At 38.3% G+C, this 19,642-nt stretch overlaps 1 protein-coding gene across 2 annotated transcripts in view; it reads right to left on the reverse strand.

The window, feature by feature from the left end:
• rnf34b (ring finger protein 34b) overlaps nucleotides 1–19,634 on the reverse strand; it is a 34,162-nt gene extending 14,528 nt beyond the window's left edge. For both annotated transcript variants that reach the window (XM_061734209.1, XM_061734208.1), the window contains exons 1-2: nucleotides 19,525–19,634; nucleotides 4,527–4,745 (exon numbers count right to left, since the gene is read on the reverse strand). In XM_061734209.1, coding sequence (XP_061590193.1) covers nucleotides 4,527–4,745; nucleotides 19,525–19,530 — 225 coding nt within the window. In that variant the 5' untranslated portion in view covers nucleotides 19,531–19,634. The remainder of the gene's footprint in view (nucleotides 1–4,526; nucleotides 4,746–19,524) is intronic.
• Between the last annotated feature and the right edge of the window lie 8 nt (nucleotides 19,635–19,642).

Consider the following 19,642-nt stretch of genomic DNA (forward strand, 5'->3'; position numbering starts at 1 on the left):
TAATTACATAATCGCGATTACGATTTAAAATCGATTAATCGAACAGCCCTAGTGGACACACACCATTTTTCCAGGCTATACCTGATGGGGCCCATAGAAGAAGGCAGGCGCTTTAAACAAACCTCTTCCCCAGGCCTGGCTCCAGGGTGGGACCCCATACAATCACTCTTGGCCTGGACCATCTCCCAGGACTATTTTTTCTTGCTAGTCCTGAGGTCCTGGGATCATTTAGAGAGGCAAACCCCTCCCCCATGATAAGGTGGTAATTCAAGGAGGCATTTGACCGTGCCCTGTGCAGTATTCTGAGAGGGGTGCTCTGGGAGTATAAATGACTGGCTCTGTTGCTACATGCCATCCAGTCCTTCATACAAATGGAGCCAAGTTCAACTCGGTAGACACACCAGAGAGATTACATCTGTCAGCTGGCTTGGAAATGACTTGGTATTATCAAACCCGCCTGGAAGGCCTAGAGGAGGTGGCCGGGGAGACGGAGCTCCAGGCGCCGCTGTTTAGGGATGGGATCGATGGATGAACAAACGTTTTTCATGACATAGTTAAATGTCTCAATTTCAACATCTGACAAGTTTTCTATGTGCTATTGTGAATGAAAGATGCGTTTGTGAGGTCTTTGATGATTATTACATTCTGCTTTTATTTACATTTTATACAGTGTTCCCACTATTTGGATTTGGTAATATATAAAACAGTAATATGGTTTTGGACTGTGAAGCCTTACCACAACATTGTTACAGTATAAACTTCTTAGCCAGCGTTCTTTTCCGTTTGTTCTTCTGTCACCTGGCTCTGACTAGGGGTGGGCAAAAATATCGATATGGCAATATATCGCGATACCTTTCCAGCCGATTCAATATCGATATTTAAAATTTGAATATCGATTTTTTTTTTTTTTTTATTTATTTATTTATTTTTTAAATATTTTTTATCCCCGATCTTTTTTCCATTATATCACCCAGTGCTCCTACCTAAGTGACCGTCCTGGGCATTGCCACTCTCTACCAACCCTGGGAGGGCCCTGCACTGAGCTCCGGTTTTATTTCACGTTTTATTTCATTTTATAATTTATTTTTTATATAACACAATTGCCTTTCCTTAAAAAATGAAAAATAATGGACAGAGGTTTATTTATTTATGGATTTATATCTATACTGACTGATCACTGTGCCTGTCCTTGGTTTTAGTACCCATCTTTCTTGTGTTTATTATCATTTGCCACATAATTAAAGCAACCTCATACTAAATTTAATGTTAATTTCATATGATGTAAATAATATGAAAAACATATACAAATATGTTGTAACTTTAGCTTGTATAGTTATAATAAAACATTGTTTTGACTCAGTTTGTCCCATGAATTGTCACTATAATCTGATGAACGTGCAAGATTTTAAGATCCATCACTATCATCTGATGTACATATATACAACTTGGATTTTAAGATGTGTAATGCATTTTAAAATTTTTCGGTGAACTATGTAGAATATAATAATCGGGATATCGCATAATCGGGATATCGCAATGTGTATCGTATCGTGGCTCAAGTATCGTGATGCGTATCGTATCGTGAGGTCCTTCCCAATACCCACCCCTAGCTCTGACTGATTTCTTACGATGAACAAAATTATTGTTAACAAGTAATAAAAAGTTCCATCTTAAATTATTTGCTTTTGGGGAAGAATAAGCAGAAAAGACATAAACTGTCTGTGGCTCCAGGTGATATTTGGCATTTAACAATCTTAACACGGATATAGAGCGACTGAGTAGATTGACACATCAAATGGGCAGGAAAGCAGGTCAGCAATGGTGGAAAAACATTTTCTTATCACTGGAGCGCACAGGAGCACATTTCCAGCGTAACAGATGCTTTTCTTCAATCGGTTGTTGTTAATCCCCCAGCAGGTCTTTTCCAGACTATGAAAATATCACGCTGACACTCAAATGGGAGTCGACCCACAAAAAGAAAGGCAACTGCCATTTGAATGATGAAAAAAAAAGCATATGGAGCAATGAGCCAAGAGAAAGCCGAGGACGGACAGATCTAGTGGACCATTAAGATCTGAACTGGACTGTGACTGTGGAAATGCCAGAAGTCTTGCATGTTATTGAAAAATAGCAGGAAACCTATCCTCAAATATAGATTAGGTTGAACTAGCTCGAACTGAGATGAATTGAAGAATACGTTTTTGACCCCAAAAGGAAATTATGCAGTTTCGGTATATACACAGTATTATTGAAAACTGATAGATAAAAAGAGCCATTAATCATTGTGAGGAGTCATTATGTACGGTTATTGCAGATGGCAGAAATGACCTGTACCAATTCTTTTTGCAGCATCCATCCTCTTTACCTTGTTCCTAAACAAGACAGGATTATTTCCCCCACCACTAATGCCACAACTCCAACATCAGGATGGTTAGCAAACTAAACAGGATCATAGAAGTAGCTTACTTAGATGACCCAGTAACAAGTCTCTCTAGGATTTAAAAGAAGTGCAACATTATTTGGTTTATAGTCACTAAGGGCCCGATTTACTAAAGGTTTGCGTGTGTAAAAACGTGTGCAAACTTGACAGCACCCGCAAACCAAAGTGCCAGCTGATCTACTAACAGCGTGCAAAGAGGACTGCGTCTCTCAAATGAGCAAAATAGCACACGCTGTTCATTTAGTACTTTTGCCCTGATGAATAATCAATATGGGGCGTACCCGCCAGAAATCGCTAAATACTGGGAGGGAAAGATGCAAATTGGTCCATTTACCACGCGCAATAAGATTTACCAAGCCTGAAAGTTTTTGCGTGAATTGTGATTGCGTCTGTATTTAATACGTTCGAAAGGAAGGTGCTAATCTCCACATGCAAAAGGAGAAATATTTTATTTGAATGTTAAATCGAGTATTATTCAGCAGAAGGTTGCCACAGGAGGCACATTCATTTTTTTATTTGTGATAATAAATAAATCACGTGTTTTCATGGAGAAAAAAGTGTTTCTTATTGTGCGCCTGTTCTGCAGTCATACCCCAGTGTTGTGCCGTATTCAGCACCCCTGCCGTGAAAAGCACCCCCTCGTCTGACAAAAATGATATTCGCATTCCGTGTCACGTTCTGTTTAGCGTCCAGTTTTGTGTTAATGATTCATGTTTAAATGCGCTCATGGATTCCACAATAGTCATACTTTCCCACAATCACAGTCACACATAACAATAATCGGGTGAATGGTTATTGATGTCATTAATTAATAGCCTGCTTACTGTGTTGTCTTCCATAATATTTGTAAATATATATAATATAAACTCCTAAGTATGTGTTTGTGTGAGTGTGTATATATAAATATATTGAAGTGTCAGTGTGTTGTTTTTTTTCTTGGTCTACTTATCATTGAATATACAAGGGGGTGCTTTTCACGGCAGGGGTGCTGAATACGGCACAACAATTTGCCTCTTCCACTAATATCTCTAACTCCAACTCGTCAAATTTCATTTTGCGCTTGCGACTATATCCTGCTTTCCATCCAGACTCTCCATGGCGCAAAGTTTGCGCCGCAAACCGTAAGACACGCATTACCTCATTTAAATACTGAGGTTTGCACCTGTTATCAATTGTGCACGCAATCTTAGTTGATCACCCGCAAAACACACAACAACAGCACGCGCAAACTTTTTCAGTGCACACGCAATTTAGTACTCTTTATTTAGGATCTTAGTAAATCGGGCCCTAAGGGTACATGGATTTAGTTCTTTTCAGGTTCAGGAACATGGCAGTATGTCTTCCATACTACTGAAACCTTCTCCTGGCTCAAGGTCAGGTTATACTGGAGAGTCTCGTATAGATGGTTCACGCAGGCTTTTAGGACCTTGAGACAGACTTAATCTGCACCTTTAGCCTTGTTTTGATTCAGTCTCTCCAGGTCTCTTCACCTGACTGTCTAACAGCAGAGAGGAAGAGGGCATTTCTGTTGTGGTGGAAGAAGATGATATGACTGGGCTAAGAGCCATGACTGAGTTGCAAGGACGGACTGTGGAGTTGTGATGTGGAGGCTGTGGGTTCAGGGTAGGTGTGAGATATGTGTGACTGCAGGCAGGAGAGTAATATGCTGTTCTTCCTCCCGAAGGGTAAATACTGAAAAGCAGCTCATTGCTTCAGTTCAGGTTTCAATATATCTGATCCCTCTTCACCTCGAGTCACCTTGACCCTGCTCTTCAGCCTTGCTCACTCTTACCTTCAATTCTAGTTCTTTAAATGTAAATAAAATGCAAACCATATTTGACTCCTAAAACACTTTTCCAGTCTTAATTAGATTTTTCATTGCAGTGAAGTGAAGTGAAGTGGAGCCAGGTCATTTGGAACGATAACAGTCAGTTTAAACAAAGGGATTTGTATTAATACACAGTGTTTATGGTTCATAACAGACAAAAGCCCGTTGGATTTAGTGTTTGGTATTTCATGGCTTGCCTCTTTAATAAAAATCCCCCACTGCCATCAGTTTTGATTACTCACTCTCACCAGTGTTTACCTTGCGCCTAAAGACAGAGAAGGCCAGTCCACAGGCCTTGCACAGCTGCCCAGTGCTCCCTGAGCTGGTGGGGGGGTACGTGGAGTACCCTGCGCTGGGGGCGAAGCGGAAGGGCCCTGCCCCAGCTCCAAACCCCGGCTGCTGTGCCCGCACCGTTCCCGTACCCATCACCTCGTTCAGCAGCCCACAGCATGACGCCCACATGGACGATGCCCCTGCCTGCAGGGAACAAAGTCACAAATACACGATTAAAACACACGTAAAACCAATAAAAGGTCTTTGTTCAGATAAAAATGTAACTTCAGTGCCAATTTTTTTTTTAGAATCGACACAATGTTTCAGGTCTATGGATCATAAACTCAACATACAGTATATGTATGTTCTTTGCTCTGTATCAGCTTCTTCAACTTCAGCTTCTATGTAGATGTCATCCCACCCCTATATTCTGAACATATTTCCTCGAAATTTTACCTAATTTGTTTCAAATAAATGAATCTATAAAATCAGGGTTTTTTTTTATTTTCTTGCCTGCACACATATTAATGGTTGATACCATGCAGGTAAAAAACCAAAGGCATATATATGTGCATTATTGCTATATTTAATATATATACATATATATACGCATACATATGCATACACATACATAAATATACACATACAAACCCAGTGTATTTTATTTTTACCTGACTTACTGATTAGCAAATTGTGCCATTTATAATGTCAGTCAATGTGGAGGTATTTATTAATCTACAGTGTAGACAAAGTCTGAGTAAAATTATTAAAATATTTTACTGTGAAAAGTTGAGTAACCTATGGAAAGCAAAGTTCAAGTTGGAACATTGATTTCTTACTTTTATTTTCATTGTTCATAGTTTTGAGATTCTGAAAAAGTCTAAAAGTTGGGCTGAGTTTGTAGACAAATGTGAGCTGTAATTTGTGTTTTTTTTTTCTCTTGTCTGCACACATATTAATGATTGATACCATGCAGGTAAAAAACCAAAGGCATATATATGTGCATTATTGCTATATTTAATATATATACATATATATATACGCATACATATGCATACACATACATAAATATACACATACAAACCCAGTGAATTTTTTTTAATTTTTTTTTAACAGTTTTCAAGTCTAGCATTCAGGTGTGTGTAAACATAATGTCAAGAAGAAAATGCATAAGCACTGATGCAGATGTTGCTGCCCATCAAACTGGGAATGACTATGACACCATTTTAAAAAGTATAAAATTGAAATCCATCATTCTGCAGAGAGAAAGTTTATTTACATGCAGAAAAACTTTCAAGACAGCTGCCAAGCTTCCTGGGAGTAGACGTGGGAAGTTTGACTCTGGGTCAAACTGGGTAATGCACACTGCAGAAACTGCAAAAAGCTCAAGAGCCAAATCTCAGACTTTACAGAATCCTGTTAGCATACTAAAGTTTATACAAGTAAAAATACACGAAGAGGAAGACTGAACAAGTACGAGTGGGTATAAGTGTTGCAAAAACATAATATCCTGAATCTGAAAAGAACTTACTATAAAAGGAAAGACTCAAGGTGTTGCATGGGCCCAGTCAAAGTGCAAACCCCCAAAACATTGAACAATATGACATAAAAACTGCATTTTAACTCAGTTCATGTTAAATAGCGAGATAGTGTAAAACAATAGGCGTTGTTGTTCATCAGAGCTGGTATTTGATACATTTTAAGAACTTGTTTAAAAAAAATGATGTCCTGATAAGTAACATTTAGATGGGGGGTGTATTTTCTTTTTACCTGACTAGGTAAAAATTGATTAGCAAATTGTGCCATTTATAATGTCAGTCAATGTGGAGGTATTTATTAATCTACAGTGTAGACAAAGTCTGAGTAAAATTATTAAAATATTTTACTGTGAAAAGTTGAGTAACCTATGGAAAGCAAAGTTCAAGTTGGAACATTGATTTCTTACTTTTATTTTCATTGTTCATAGTTTTGAGATTCTGAAAAAAGTCTAAAAGTTGGGCTGAGTTTGTAGACAAATGGGAGCTGTAATTTGTGTTTCTTGCAGTTGCAGATGGGAAAAATAGATTAAATAAAACTCAACTCATTTTACTTTGTTGTTCATTACTGAAGTTACCAAACTAGTGAACTTTAGTGTAAAGTATAACAAGTCCTAAGTGCTACAGGACTGTCTCAGAAAATTAGAATATTGTGTGTCCTTTATTTTCTGTAATGCAAAAGTGTCATACATTCTGGATTCATTACAAATCAACTGAAATATTGCAAGCCTTTTATTATTTTAATATTGCTGATCATGGCTTACAGCTTAAGAAAACTCAAATATCCTATCTAAAAAAATTAGAATATTCTGGGAATCTTAATCTTAAACTGTAAGCCATAATCAGCAATATTAAAATAATAAAAGGCTTGCAATATTTCAGTTGATTTGTAATGAATCCAGAATGTATGACATTTTTGTTTTTTTAATTGCATTACACAAAATAAAGAACTTTATCACAATATTCTAATTTTCTGAGACAGTCCTGTATGTTAGCTACCATTAGGCATCACTAAATTGGATTGTGGCTAATCTAAGATGGGCTGCGGAGTTTGCAAGCTCTCATTCCTCCATCAGTCCAACAACAAGTAAGTCGTGTTGGACAGGTGATCCTGAAAATGCCTGCAAGACTGATTATGAATATGCACAGTTATTTGTCTCTGTATGTCTCATTGATCAACTGGAAATCTGTCCAAGATGAAGGAGCTATAGCAAATGTATGGAGATATTTTGTATTTTTCAAAAGGCGAATCATACAGAAGATTAAAAGTCAAGACGCCACTCTGCCCTGCAGGTGCAGAGAGGCACGGAGAAAAATGGCGAGATGGGAGCCACAGCTCCTTGGACACAGATGAGAAGAGGAAGGATGGGCAGGGAGGAGAGAATACATCTTCTGTTGTTTCCCGGCCCACAGAATCAATAGCTGACATGAGCATAATGTAAGCCCTCTGTGGTTCCCGGCTCTGTGCAGAAGACAATGGAATTCACAGGATCCTGCCACTTCTCCTCTTAAAGACACTGCTCTGCCCCGACTTGTCACAAATGCCCTGTGATCCGACATCACCTATCTACTTACGGACCCGTTACGTAATCTTAGGAACCTGGCACTATTTGTGGAGTCAGATCTAAATGACAGAAAGTTTGTTTTACAACAGGAAGACAGTCAGGAGGATGCATCTTCAAAGCTCAAACCTTCATTATCTTTTAGTTAACTGACCAAATGTAGATGGAAAACAGAGAAATGGCCCAAAAAACTATAACTCAGAGGTGATGTTTTGGAAAAGCCAGTTTGAATCACTCAAAAAACTGAAAATACGTCTCCTAAAGTCACGTAAAGCTGAGAAAAGTGGTAAAACTTCAAATCTGAGATTTTTGTTCTGCTGTTTGTTGTTGTTTTTTCGTCTGTGTAGTCAGTCCACAACATCTGACTTCATCAGGACACCTCCTCCAGCTCTGCATGTGCAGCAACACCATGATGCATAACAACCTGCATTACTTGCCTGTGGCATAAATGTGACCTAATGTCTTGCTGCTTCACAGTTTCCTTGGTTAGATAGGACCACTCTCATCTGGGAGTGAAGACACTAACAGGAAAATGTACTGCCTTCTCCAGGATGGGGATCTGCTGCAGTCCGGCCATGAAAAATCAGACTGATTCGGCTTTTAGCCAGGAGTTCGATCTTCCCTCCGTCACTGCCATTAGCACACTGAAAGCTCTGCAGGCAGGGAATATAGAGCAAACAAGTGACAGGGATGTTTACTTTAGCACCTCTGGGAATTAAAATATATATTTCTATCGTCTCTGTCACATCTGATGGGAACCTTGAATGTCAGACATCTGGCAAATAATTGAGATGTTTCTCAGACTGGTGCTGGAATATGACCAGAAAACAATCTAGCCCATATAACACACTCACTCACTCACACACACACAGCTGAAAGCAGAAGATAGTGGCCGAGGCTCAGACTAAAATAGAACAACCCACAGGGGAAAAGCTCATGTGGATGAACATTTGTCTGACCTCATAAAATGAGTTTTTGGAGATCAAAATTCAAAAATCTGCGATTGGCATCTAGGAACGCAGATCATCATTAAATTGGGTCACTGAAGCTGACACAGACCAGACTGTTTAACTAATATGAGTTTGATAAAATTAATGAGCATTTTCTTTTTTTTTCTTCTTTTTTTTTAACTTTAACTGCATGAGTTGACTATTAAAAGGGTTTTGTGCAAGTATCGATTTCTTTATAGAAGATGACCTGATACAGAAAACATGACATTAGGGCTGGGTGATATGGACCAAAAGTCCCATCTCGATATTTTCTAGCTGAATGGCGATACTCGATATATATTGATATTTTTTCTGTGCCATTATTGGGGTTTCCCCCAAAGCATTATAGCATAGCATCTCTGTTAGCTTCATTTTTCCTGAGGCAAACCCTTAAAAAAACAGTCAGTTTTAATACAAAGCCTCGTGCCAAATGTCACACAGGTACCTTTATTAACAGAGGTCTGCACAATATCAAAATGTATAAAACAAATGAAATAAAAATAAACTGCCTGCATATATAGAATAAAAATGGTTCTTGAATAAAATAAAACAAATATCCCTTTCCTGCATAACAATTACATTAAAATACACTGTGCAATTAATACAATGTAGGCAGTAACAGGCAGACTTTTCCACTGAGGTTGACAGTTGTGCAAATAACAAAACATTTGTGCAAATCTCAAATAAAACATTCAAGTCAATTTGTCACAAAACAAGCTATATCAAAATAAAAAAAAAATAAAAATATTTTAAAATTCGATATAAACGATATTGTCTCGTACCATATCGCGTTTGAAAATATATCGATATATATTAAAATCTCGATATATCGCCCAGCCCTACATGACATCATAAAAAAATGTATGGGACATTTTAAAGAAAAAAATGAACAACAAAAAAGAAACTAACCAAACAGTTTAGGCTAAACCGTGGTTCTCAAAAATGGGGAGTGAATGAAACGATATTTGACAGATCGGCTTGCAGCCTTAAGTTGGGAGCTGAGGAGGCAGCCATGAAACGGCTAGCTACTTGGCACTTCCACTGAGCTTTACTTGTGAGCTACGACTAAAAGACTTAAAGCAGCACAATGTAACTTTCAGCTTTTGTTGAGTTTGGCAGCTCCTTTGGACAAAAGCGGTAGTGCTTTACCAGTTGTGTGGCAGGGTTCCTACCATCCACCTCCAAGTTACATAGTGCCAGTGAAGGTGATACAGACCCCTCAGACCATGACAGAGCGGTCATTAAACCTGTTGTAAGTTGATGTACCATCACAATGACTCTGGAAATATTAGATTAAGGTGGAAAAGTTACATTGTGCTGCTTTAACAGAGCCTAATCATTTGATGTTATGCTGTTAACTGCACTAATTGCACCATTGTGACCTGCCCTGGGTTGGCCTTTGAAGTGGCCTGGGCATATCCAGATCGACTAACTGGAGAGCAACCAAAAGGTCGACTAGCGACATTTACCCAGTCCTCCACCAGGGCTGAGCTCCGACCGAGCCTGCAGTCAGTCAGTCGTTGAAATTCTCATTTCAAATGTCGTTTTAGTTGTGAAATGAGGATGGATGGACAGATTTGACTACAAATAAAACCTAGTTACCATCAGTGCTTAATAAGCTAAAGCCGACATAAATAGCAAGCTTGATTTGTTTGGAGTTACATGGGATCTTTCAACGACCTGACAAACTTGTTCGTTCCACCCATTTGCCTATTTTTGGGACAATCAGAGTCGCAAAAATTGGGTTTAAACCACTCTTCAGAAAACCTACGGGCCAATCTGTGGTTTGGAAAACAGGCAGTTGGATCTCACTGCACTGCCGGCTATTTGGTTTATATGTTAATTCTTTCATTTTTTCACATCTGTTTATATCCAGAAGACAGTCAGTCCATCAGAGGGCCACACAGAGACAAACACCTGTGCGCATGCAGGTCTTTGGACTATGAGAGTAAGTCTGAGAAAACCCACAGAGAGAACATGCAAACCTTCCAGTTAGGGCTGTTCGATTTTGCCCAAAAATAAAATCGCGATTTTTTTCTCTCAAAATCCGATTTTCGATTACGATTATTTTGTGAATTGACAAAAGGCAAAGAAATGATTTCAAATATGCTGTTTTTTTATTGAACATTTGCCCCATTGGGCTTTAAGTGCAAACTTTGCTCTTATTAAACCAAAAATGAATGAATAAAGTGCAAAACTCTTTAAAATAAGTTGAAAAAAAGTTTTAAAAAATATAATAAAATATAAAGTTTTATCTCTGAAAAAAAAAAATCAGCAAATCAGCACTTGCAAACATACAGTAAGTTATATTTCCATTAAATAAAACAAGACATTTTCTAATTAAACTAAACTGGGTCTTTGCATGCTAAATAATAATGCAACCCATGAAGGAGGTAGAGGTGTGTAATGTCACTCATTACATTTGCTGTTCACATTTGCAAGTTTTTTGCAACACAAGCCGGTCTACGGCATCTGGCTTGAGGGATGCCCGGTGGCATGTTACAACGCCCCCTCCTACACTAAAGAGCCTCTCCGATGGGGCACTTGTCGCAGGTATTGAGAGGTATTTCCATCAATCAATCATTAATATGTGTGCAGACAAGGTATTAAAAAAATAAAAATAAAAAATAAAAAAAAAAGTGAAAAATCGATTTTACGATTTTCAAGTTTTAACATCGTTCTAATTACATAATCGCGATTACGATTTAAAATCGATTAATCGAACAGCCCTACTTCCAGTATGAGTTTATATCACTTCTGAATGTAAACAAGAACATGTTCAAGATTTATCAGGAAAATAGTGTGACTTAAAGGACATGCTGAGCCATGAGATGTACCAATGAAACATGAAACAAGTTTAACACTGTTCGACAGGTAAATACATTCAGGAGCGGTATTCAGACTGAGCCTGCGGCTCACATGGTCTCATTTAACACCAAAGTGGTTTTTGTGCTGGTCCAGAGATGCATCGCCTGACTTGGCAGCGGTTCCAAAGCACTGATGCCGGGCCTGAAGAACTGATGCCATCATCACCACTTTCTTGGCGCAGAACTCGCAACCGATTATATTAGAGGTTAGGGGCAGGGTTATGGATATCAATCACACTAAGCACAGCTGCCATGTTGCCAAAAACTCATAGCCAGTATAGCTTCTAGATTGACCAAGGAACCAGAAATGTAAAGCTGTGCGTCAACAGGGTCAAAGCAGCAGTGAAAGAATAGGAAGTCATTGTTCCTTGTTTTCCAACTATTTAAAGTTTACATTTTAACCATCTGTTTATGATGAATTCAAAAGCACTATTCCAATTGCATTGTAAAACTGCCAATGAAACAATCCAAACAAATCTTACAGCATCATAAAAGCAACTTCACACCTAAAAGAGGACCTGCAGGGCTACAAAAGTACCTTTTAAAGAAAGCATCCATATTTGTATTTCATGGAGAGGATCTTTTTTTGCACCCTACACCTCCTTCTCTGTCAAGTTTCCTCCCTCTCTTCATCTAAACGTTCAGATAAAAGGAAAGGAATTAAATATTAAAAGCCACTTCATTACACTGATGGAAACATCATCGACTACAGGTCCGTCCATCCTAAATCAGTCCATCTTAGTGACTTGAAACCGAGCTATAAAAAAAATAAAAACACATGAAAGTTTACAAATAAATGAAGGTACTGCGGTAAAAATAATAAAAAGCAGATCAACCTACTATCACGAAGTCATATATCAGGTGTAAAAGACTTTCAAAATATGAATCTGCAGACAAGGAGCATTGTTAATTAAGGTGAGTGCCAAGTTTTGGCAAAGACGACGTACATGTCTGATGAAAAAGAGGGGCATATTTTCAAACCTGTCCATCTTCTCCCTGCTGACTCTGCCATTGTTACATGAGTCCTATAGCTAATCAATAAGGTGCTCTTTTAAAAGGGTTGCAATCTGTATAAATTGTATTAGACTTTGAGAGTTGTCACATTTTTATTATCTCCATCTCTTGTTGCTGCCTTAATCCTGAGACAAAGTCTATGCATCTATGCAGTCATCAATACATGTACCAAATAATAGAAATTGTATTGTACTCTATTCAAACCGTTTGCACCTTTTTTTTTTCTACCTTGTCTGCACACATATTAATGATTGATACCATGCCGGTAAAAATCTAAGGCATATATATGTGCATTATTACTATATTTAATATATATACATATATATATGCATACATACGCATACACATATATACACATACAAACTATCCGTTTGCACAAACCGTGTGCACCTTAATATATATTTAAACAGAAGGCCCTTTTTATACCATGCTCCTGCTATGCTACTCATTTCCTCATTTAGGCTTGAGATATTACTGTCAGACAAAATAAACTCCTGAAAATCAAGAGTCTTTTGCCATTTTCTTTGAAAACAATGGACCCACACATACACACATGAACCAAGGAGGTTTGATGGATCCTGCACATGCCCAAGCCCCAAACTAAAACTGCCAGCAGCAAAACTAGCATTTGTGACCTTTCGCCAGCACACATAATGTATATTAATAAGCTTTTTTGTTCAGTCGCTGGACTATTTTACAATCTTCACCAGAAAGTTGCTCTGCCCCTGCGGATGCCGTTAAAAGCTCCAGACTTTGTCCTCTACTTTTGAATTCAGCCCTGAAGTGAGTTTTGTCTCATTTGGAGCAAAGTGCGACCCACTCCAAAGCACAGCAGCAGATCTACGAGTATCTGCTTTCATAAGATGAAATAGTCAAGGGATTTTGAATTTAGAGAACTGAAAAAAAGGAAAAAAAAAAATCACTGGCCGAAGTAGCATGCTGGACAGCAGTCTTTCCTGTTTAAGATGTGTGCTTACACACAAAACACCATCTCTCCACAGGGACGCAGAAAAGCTGCTTTTCAATTTAAACCAAATTAGTTAAAGAAAAAGGAAAAGAAAAACATCCACTTTGTTTCCCTGGGACACTATGAGTAATAATGTTCCTTTATCTGCTATAATATTGTAATTAAGAGCTGTAGAAAGTAAAATACTTTAAATACAGTAGTTTGTGTGTATGACTGAAGTTGTGTCTGAGCAGCACAAAAGTCTTGTCGTCTGAGACTGTCGCCTGGATGCGTGAGCACTATAGTAATCCTGAATCACCATTCACTGAATCAGAGTTCCCTGGTCAAGATCCTGGCGGGCCGCTGACCTGCATGTTTTAGATGTTACTCTGCTAAAACCAACCTGATTGAAATGACTGGATGGGTTAACAGACCTGTGCGGTCAATGATGACAAACTAATGGTGATCCATACGTTTGATGTCTGGTGCGTCTAAAACATTCAGTCACCCTGAATGAATTAATGCTAATTCTGCAATGGGTAAAAATGTGTTTGTTAAAAATATTCCAGCTTTTAGTAAGGCAGAGTTCCCTTAAAAGTACATTTTTATTTACTGTATACATTTTTTAAGTGTATTTTACTTTCTTTTTCTACACGTCTTAAAACATTTGCATACATCTATACAGTACTGTGCAAAAAAAAAAAAAAAAATTTGAGTAACAATGCTTTTAAAAATATGAAATTGATTTTTTTTTTCTTTTAAAAAAGAAACAGAGGAAAGAAACAAAAAAATCAATCAATCAAATAGATACTTGACATGATCACCATTTGCCTTTAAAATAGAATAATTCTTCTTTGTACATTTGCACAAAGTCAGGAATTTTGTAGAATCATAGTTAAGTGTAGGAATAGGCAGTTATATGAAAAAGGTGCTAATAGCCCTCAATTCTGTATACAAGTTCGAATATTGTCATTATCTGAAACAGAAACAAGCTCTAAAGTGTTTGAGGACCAGCCAACCTACCACGGTGAACTTGTGGAAACAGATAAGTGTCAGAGGTCATAAACCCAGGCAAGACTGAGAACACCAGCAAGACACATGTTATTCTGCATCAGCAAGGTCTCTCCTAGACAAAGACTTGAGAACAGACGGGGGTGTCCAAGATGGGATGTTCAAGCTCTTTTGAAGAAGCACAAAGGAACAGTCTACATAGGAAATGTAGCGCAGCAGCTGAAAGACCCAGGATGCTTAGAAATCAGGGGATTTCCAGAAGTGCAATCAGCCAAGAACTACCAGAAATCGACTGTCCTGAAAGGTTCTGCCAGACGTGGTCTGCGTGGGACAATTGCAGCCAAAAAGCCGTACCCCTGATGTAAAAAATGTGGCAATGCAACTTATGCACAGAAAAGTAGGAACTGAAGTGCAGATAAATGACAGCAGGTGCTCTGGACTGATGAGTCAAAATCTGAAATATTTAGCAGAAGGGAGTTTGTTCACCAAAGGGCTAGAAAGCGGTACATTAATGATAGTCGTGCATTAAGTCTTTTGAGCTTTGGGCTGCATTTCTGGAAATTGAGTTAGGTTTAATAATGTGAAGAAATACAAATAATTATCCATCATTCAATACCATCAGGTAGGTGTCTGATTGTAGATATACATTTTTGTTGAGTTCTGATCCTCTTTCTCTCCACTATTTCAGTGCGGAGGGGTCGCCACAGCGAATCAATGGAATCCGCCCATTGATTGGGCACAGATTTACTCCGGATGCCCTATGTGACACAACCATGCAGGAGCAGGGAGAAACATACAATCATTCACATCTATGGACAATTTGTCACCCTACAATCTACTGTGGGAGGAAGCTGCAGTACCTGGAGGAAATCCACAGAGAGAAGATGCAACACAGAAAGAATCCTGACGGGAGTTGGAACCAGGAACCGTCTTGTATGAGGCAAATATGTTAACCACTAAGCCAGTGTGCCACTGAGTTCTGATCCTTTTCTGATATAGGCCTCCTGAGGACCGATAGTGATTTAAACTGATGTTGGCATTTGTTTTGAAAGCTAATAATTTCAATAAAAGTGTAAAAACTGTAGAAAAATAAAAATATAAATTGTTCAAATTGTCACATTTAAATGCAACAACACTTCATCTAAACAGCATGGCTACATCTAGCAACAGCAAAAATGTAAAGCTTCGAATTAGAATTCCACTGTTTTTGATGAGTCAATTATGTCAGTATTAGATCCCTATCTCCATACTGGATTGGTTCGGTCCCATCTCTATCTGAGTGGCGGCAATTAATTAATTAATTCTGCAGAGCAACCCTTAACAAACAGCCAACATCATAAATAACCACGTTCCACTGTAACAACTTACCTACAGATTTTCTTCAAAAATGTAACGCAAGTCACCTCTTCTGTTCACTAACTTTTCATTATGTAAATCAACCAAAATAAACAATATATTTGCAATTTTTTTTAATCATTTTTATGTTATACCTGTTCTACACTTTGCACAGTACTGTATCTCCAACAGCTTTTACTTTTTCTCTTGTTAAACAATAGTTCTGTAGTCTGTAGATATATTTTATTTCTACAACTTCTTTGGTCATGAATAAAGAACTGACTGCTACAAAGCCAAGTCACAACCTCCCAGCTGAGACAAAAAACAACAAAACAAAAAACACCAGTGGAGGAGTAAAATAAATGTATTTAAACTTTCCTCCATAAAACTGTCTTACTTGTTGCTGCAGCAAAATAAAAAAAACAAACAATTATGATGATTCAATTTAAGTTTCAAACAGCTAATTTTAAGAGTTTTGCTTTTTTTTATGTTTAATTTGGGATTTTATAACTATAATTATTTTTTTTAATCTTTATGTAAAAAAAAAGCAAACGAATTTTAAATATATTTTTTAAGTCAGTATTTAGAGGTGAGACTTAAAAACTGGATACAAATTGTTTATGAAGAAACAGAATTGCAAACCTCTTAACGTAATAGTTGATGCCTGTCGGTGCTGAAAACCATCAGATATCAGATGCTTATTTTAACACGTAATGATGCAGTGACAGACTCAAAGATTTAGTTGAGTGGAGATAATACTGCTTTAACCTGCAGAACTGTTGTGACTTGTTGGAAGTGCTCTTTTTAGAAGTTGACTCAGTAAAGCAGTTGTGTTGGGGTTATAGACCTCTTATAGCAGGTCCTTCCTCCCCGCTGCGATCACACTTTACAACCAGGCCTGCTCTCAGTAGCTATCGGACAATAATAACATGTGCAATAATCATAGGTGCAATAATCATATGTGCAATATCCATGCAATACCTGTCTACCTCACACTCATTCTACCTGCTTTTTTGCACTGTTTTTCTTTCTTCCTTTGCACTATTTTTTATCTTATATTTTTTTATCTCCACTGCAATGTGTATATACTATCCATATTTTGTAATTATATATATCTTTTACTGTTTTACCTTTTTACCCCCTTCCCCGCATGCATGTGTGTGTGCGTATATGTTAAGTGTACTGCTGCTAACACGTGAGTTTCCCCATTGAGGGAGTAATAAAGGACTATCTTATCTTATCTCTATCTTATCTTTAGGTGTTTGATTCATCATTGAAACTTGGACAGAACTGATAAAGAATCAGAGTGATAAAAGGCATTCTAAAGACTTTTTGTCTTTAGAAGAGACAGTAAAAATTGATACTTTTGAATTTACATCACAAAAGAACAAAAACAAAGAAAAACAACTTGTTTTAGTTTCAGCCCATTGGTCATTGTTTTCCCTGCACTGCATCAAATAAATGTGTTAGAGGGCAAAACTTCACAAAAAGGAAACTTGCTCAGCAGCTGAATATTTCTACTCAAACCAGCATCTCCTGACAAATGACTCTGTTGCTGCAACATCAGGTGAACTGCTTTTCTCACTGCACTGACTCCGGCTGCTGCACACCGGTGTTGTGCCGGATTCAGCACCCCTGCTGTGAAAAGCACCCCTTTGTCGTACACACTGTTTAGCGTCCAGTTTTGTGTTAATGATTCATGTTTAAATGCGCTCATGGATTCCACAATAGTCATACTTTCCCACAATCACAGTCACACATAACAAAAATCAGGTAAATGGTTATTGATGTCATTAATTAATAGCCTGCTTACTGTGTTGTCTTCCATAATATTTGTAAATATATATAATATAAACTCCTAAGTATGTGTTTGTGTGAGTGTGTATATATAAATATATTGAAGTGTCAGTGTGTTGTTTTTTTTCTTGGTCTACTTATCATTGAATATAAACTCCTAAGTAAGTGTTCATGTGAGTGTGTGGAATGAGAATATAATTTTTGTCATTGTGTGTACGACGAGGGGGTGCTTTTCACGGCAGGGGTGCTGAATCCGGCACAACACCGGCAATGACGACTGTGGCTGGTTGTCATGTCAGTCCTGTCTCTTCCTCAACTTTCACCAGAAACCTGCCACCACCAGAGCACCGATGACATCATCGCCATCATTCAGCGTCCTGGTGGCCTCGTCACCTTTACTTAAGGCTGATTTATGGTTCCGCGTTACACCAACGCAGAGCCTACGCGTACCCTACGACGTAAGCTCTGCGTCGATTTAACGGGGAACCATAATTCAGGCTTTTTACACACACACACACACACACACACACACACACACACACACACACACACACACACACACACACACACACACACACACACACACACACACACACACACACACACACACACACACACACACACACACACACACACGAAAATCCCGTTTCATAGTTGGGGGGGACAATAAACAGTAACATTTTAGAGAATAAATCCAGGGGGGGACAAGGAATAAAAGTTTTAGCCTTCCTTTAATACAGCATTTTGACATTTTCAACTCTATCTCGCAAACAGGCAGAAGACCTTTCTTAGAGCAATACAAAACAATGGTATTAGGTGGAAGGTGGCAATAATACAGCACATCTGACATAATACACTGCAAAAACCCAAAATCTTAACAAGAATATTTGTCTTATTTCTAGTTAAAATGTCTCATTTTTAGTTAAAAAAAATCTCATTACACTTAAAACAAGACTCATCACTGGAAAAAAAACAACAATTTTCACCTGTTTCAAGTAGATTTTCACTTAAAATAAGTAGAAAAATCTGCCAGTGGAACAAGATTGTTTTGCTTATAAGATAAATCTTGTCGCACTGGCAGATTTTTCTACTTATTTCAAGTGAAAATTTACTTGAAACAGGTGAAAATGATCAAATAACAAGTTATTTTTCTGGTGATGACTCTTGTTTTAAGTGTAATGAGATTTTACTGTTTATTATTATTTCGGTTTCGGCCACAAATTTTCATTTTGGTGCATCACTACTAAATACTACTGCATTGTTCCAAAATTATTAATTCTGTCTCAAATTATTCTAGGGGGGGACAGCTTTACTAATGGGGGGGACTTGTCCCCCCTGTCCCCCCCGGGATTTTCGCCCCTGCACACACACACACACACAGAGGACTCCCTGGATGACACAGCTCGGACTGAGAGGTGATCCTCTGTTGTCTCCTCTCATCCCGAGACGTCTCCCAAACATGCGTCGCTGTCTCTGACCGCAGCTCTATCTCTTTAGAGGATTACAGCCTGACGATGAATGGTCGGCTTTAGTCCACTGAACTATCACAGTGGGGTCAAAGGCAGCTCATTACAAGGATACACACTGTACCCACTGTCTATCAGGACGGATGGAGATGCAGAGGGAAGGTTTCCGGGCTTGCACGCACGACGGGGAAATAAAAAATACAGAAAAAAAAATAAAAACAACAAAGTGACAGCGCTGCACAGACAGCAACGATGTTCCCGGTGTCATGCACGAGCAAAACAGGGAAATCTACATTTAGCCTGTTGATGTAATTGCACGGAAGAGCACTAATCGTAATGAATTGACATCAGGACAGGGGCATTCCCTGCCTCTCTGTGCAGCTTTGTGCACACAGATATCACTCAAAAGTCGGTTTCTGGGATGCATCTGCATTTTAATTCGTTTAAATTGAACCACATACCTTCATCCCACCTCCAGTTAGAGGGATTTGCCGAGTAATGTCACAGCGACGATCATTGCAAGTGCACGGGAATCAAACCATTACGTCTTCCCTCTCCAGCCACCAGTGTGTGTGGAGT

This window comes from Cololabis saira, chromosome 11 (assembly GCF_033807715.1).
Source record: "Cololabis saira isolate AMF1-May2022 chromosome 11, fColSai1.1, whole genome shotgun sequence".
Classification (NCBI taxonomy): Eukaryota; Metazoa; Chordata; class Actinopteri; order Beloniformes; family Belonidae; genus Cololabis; species Cololabis saira.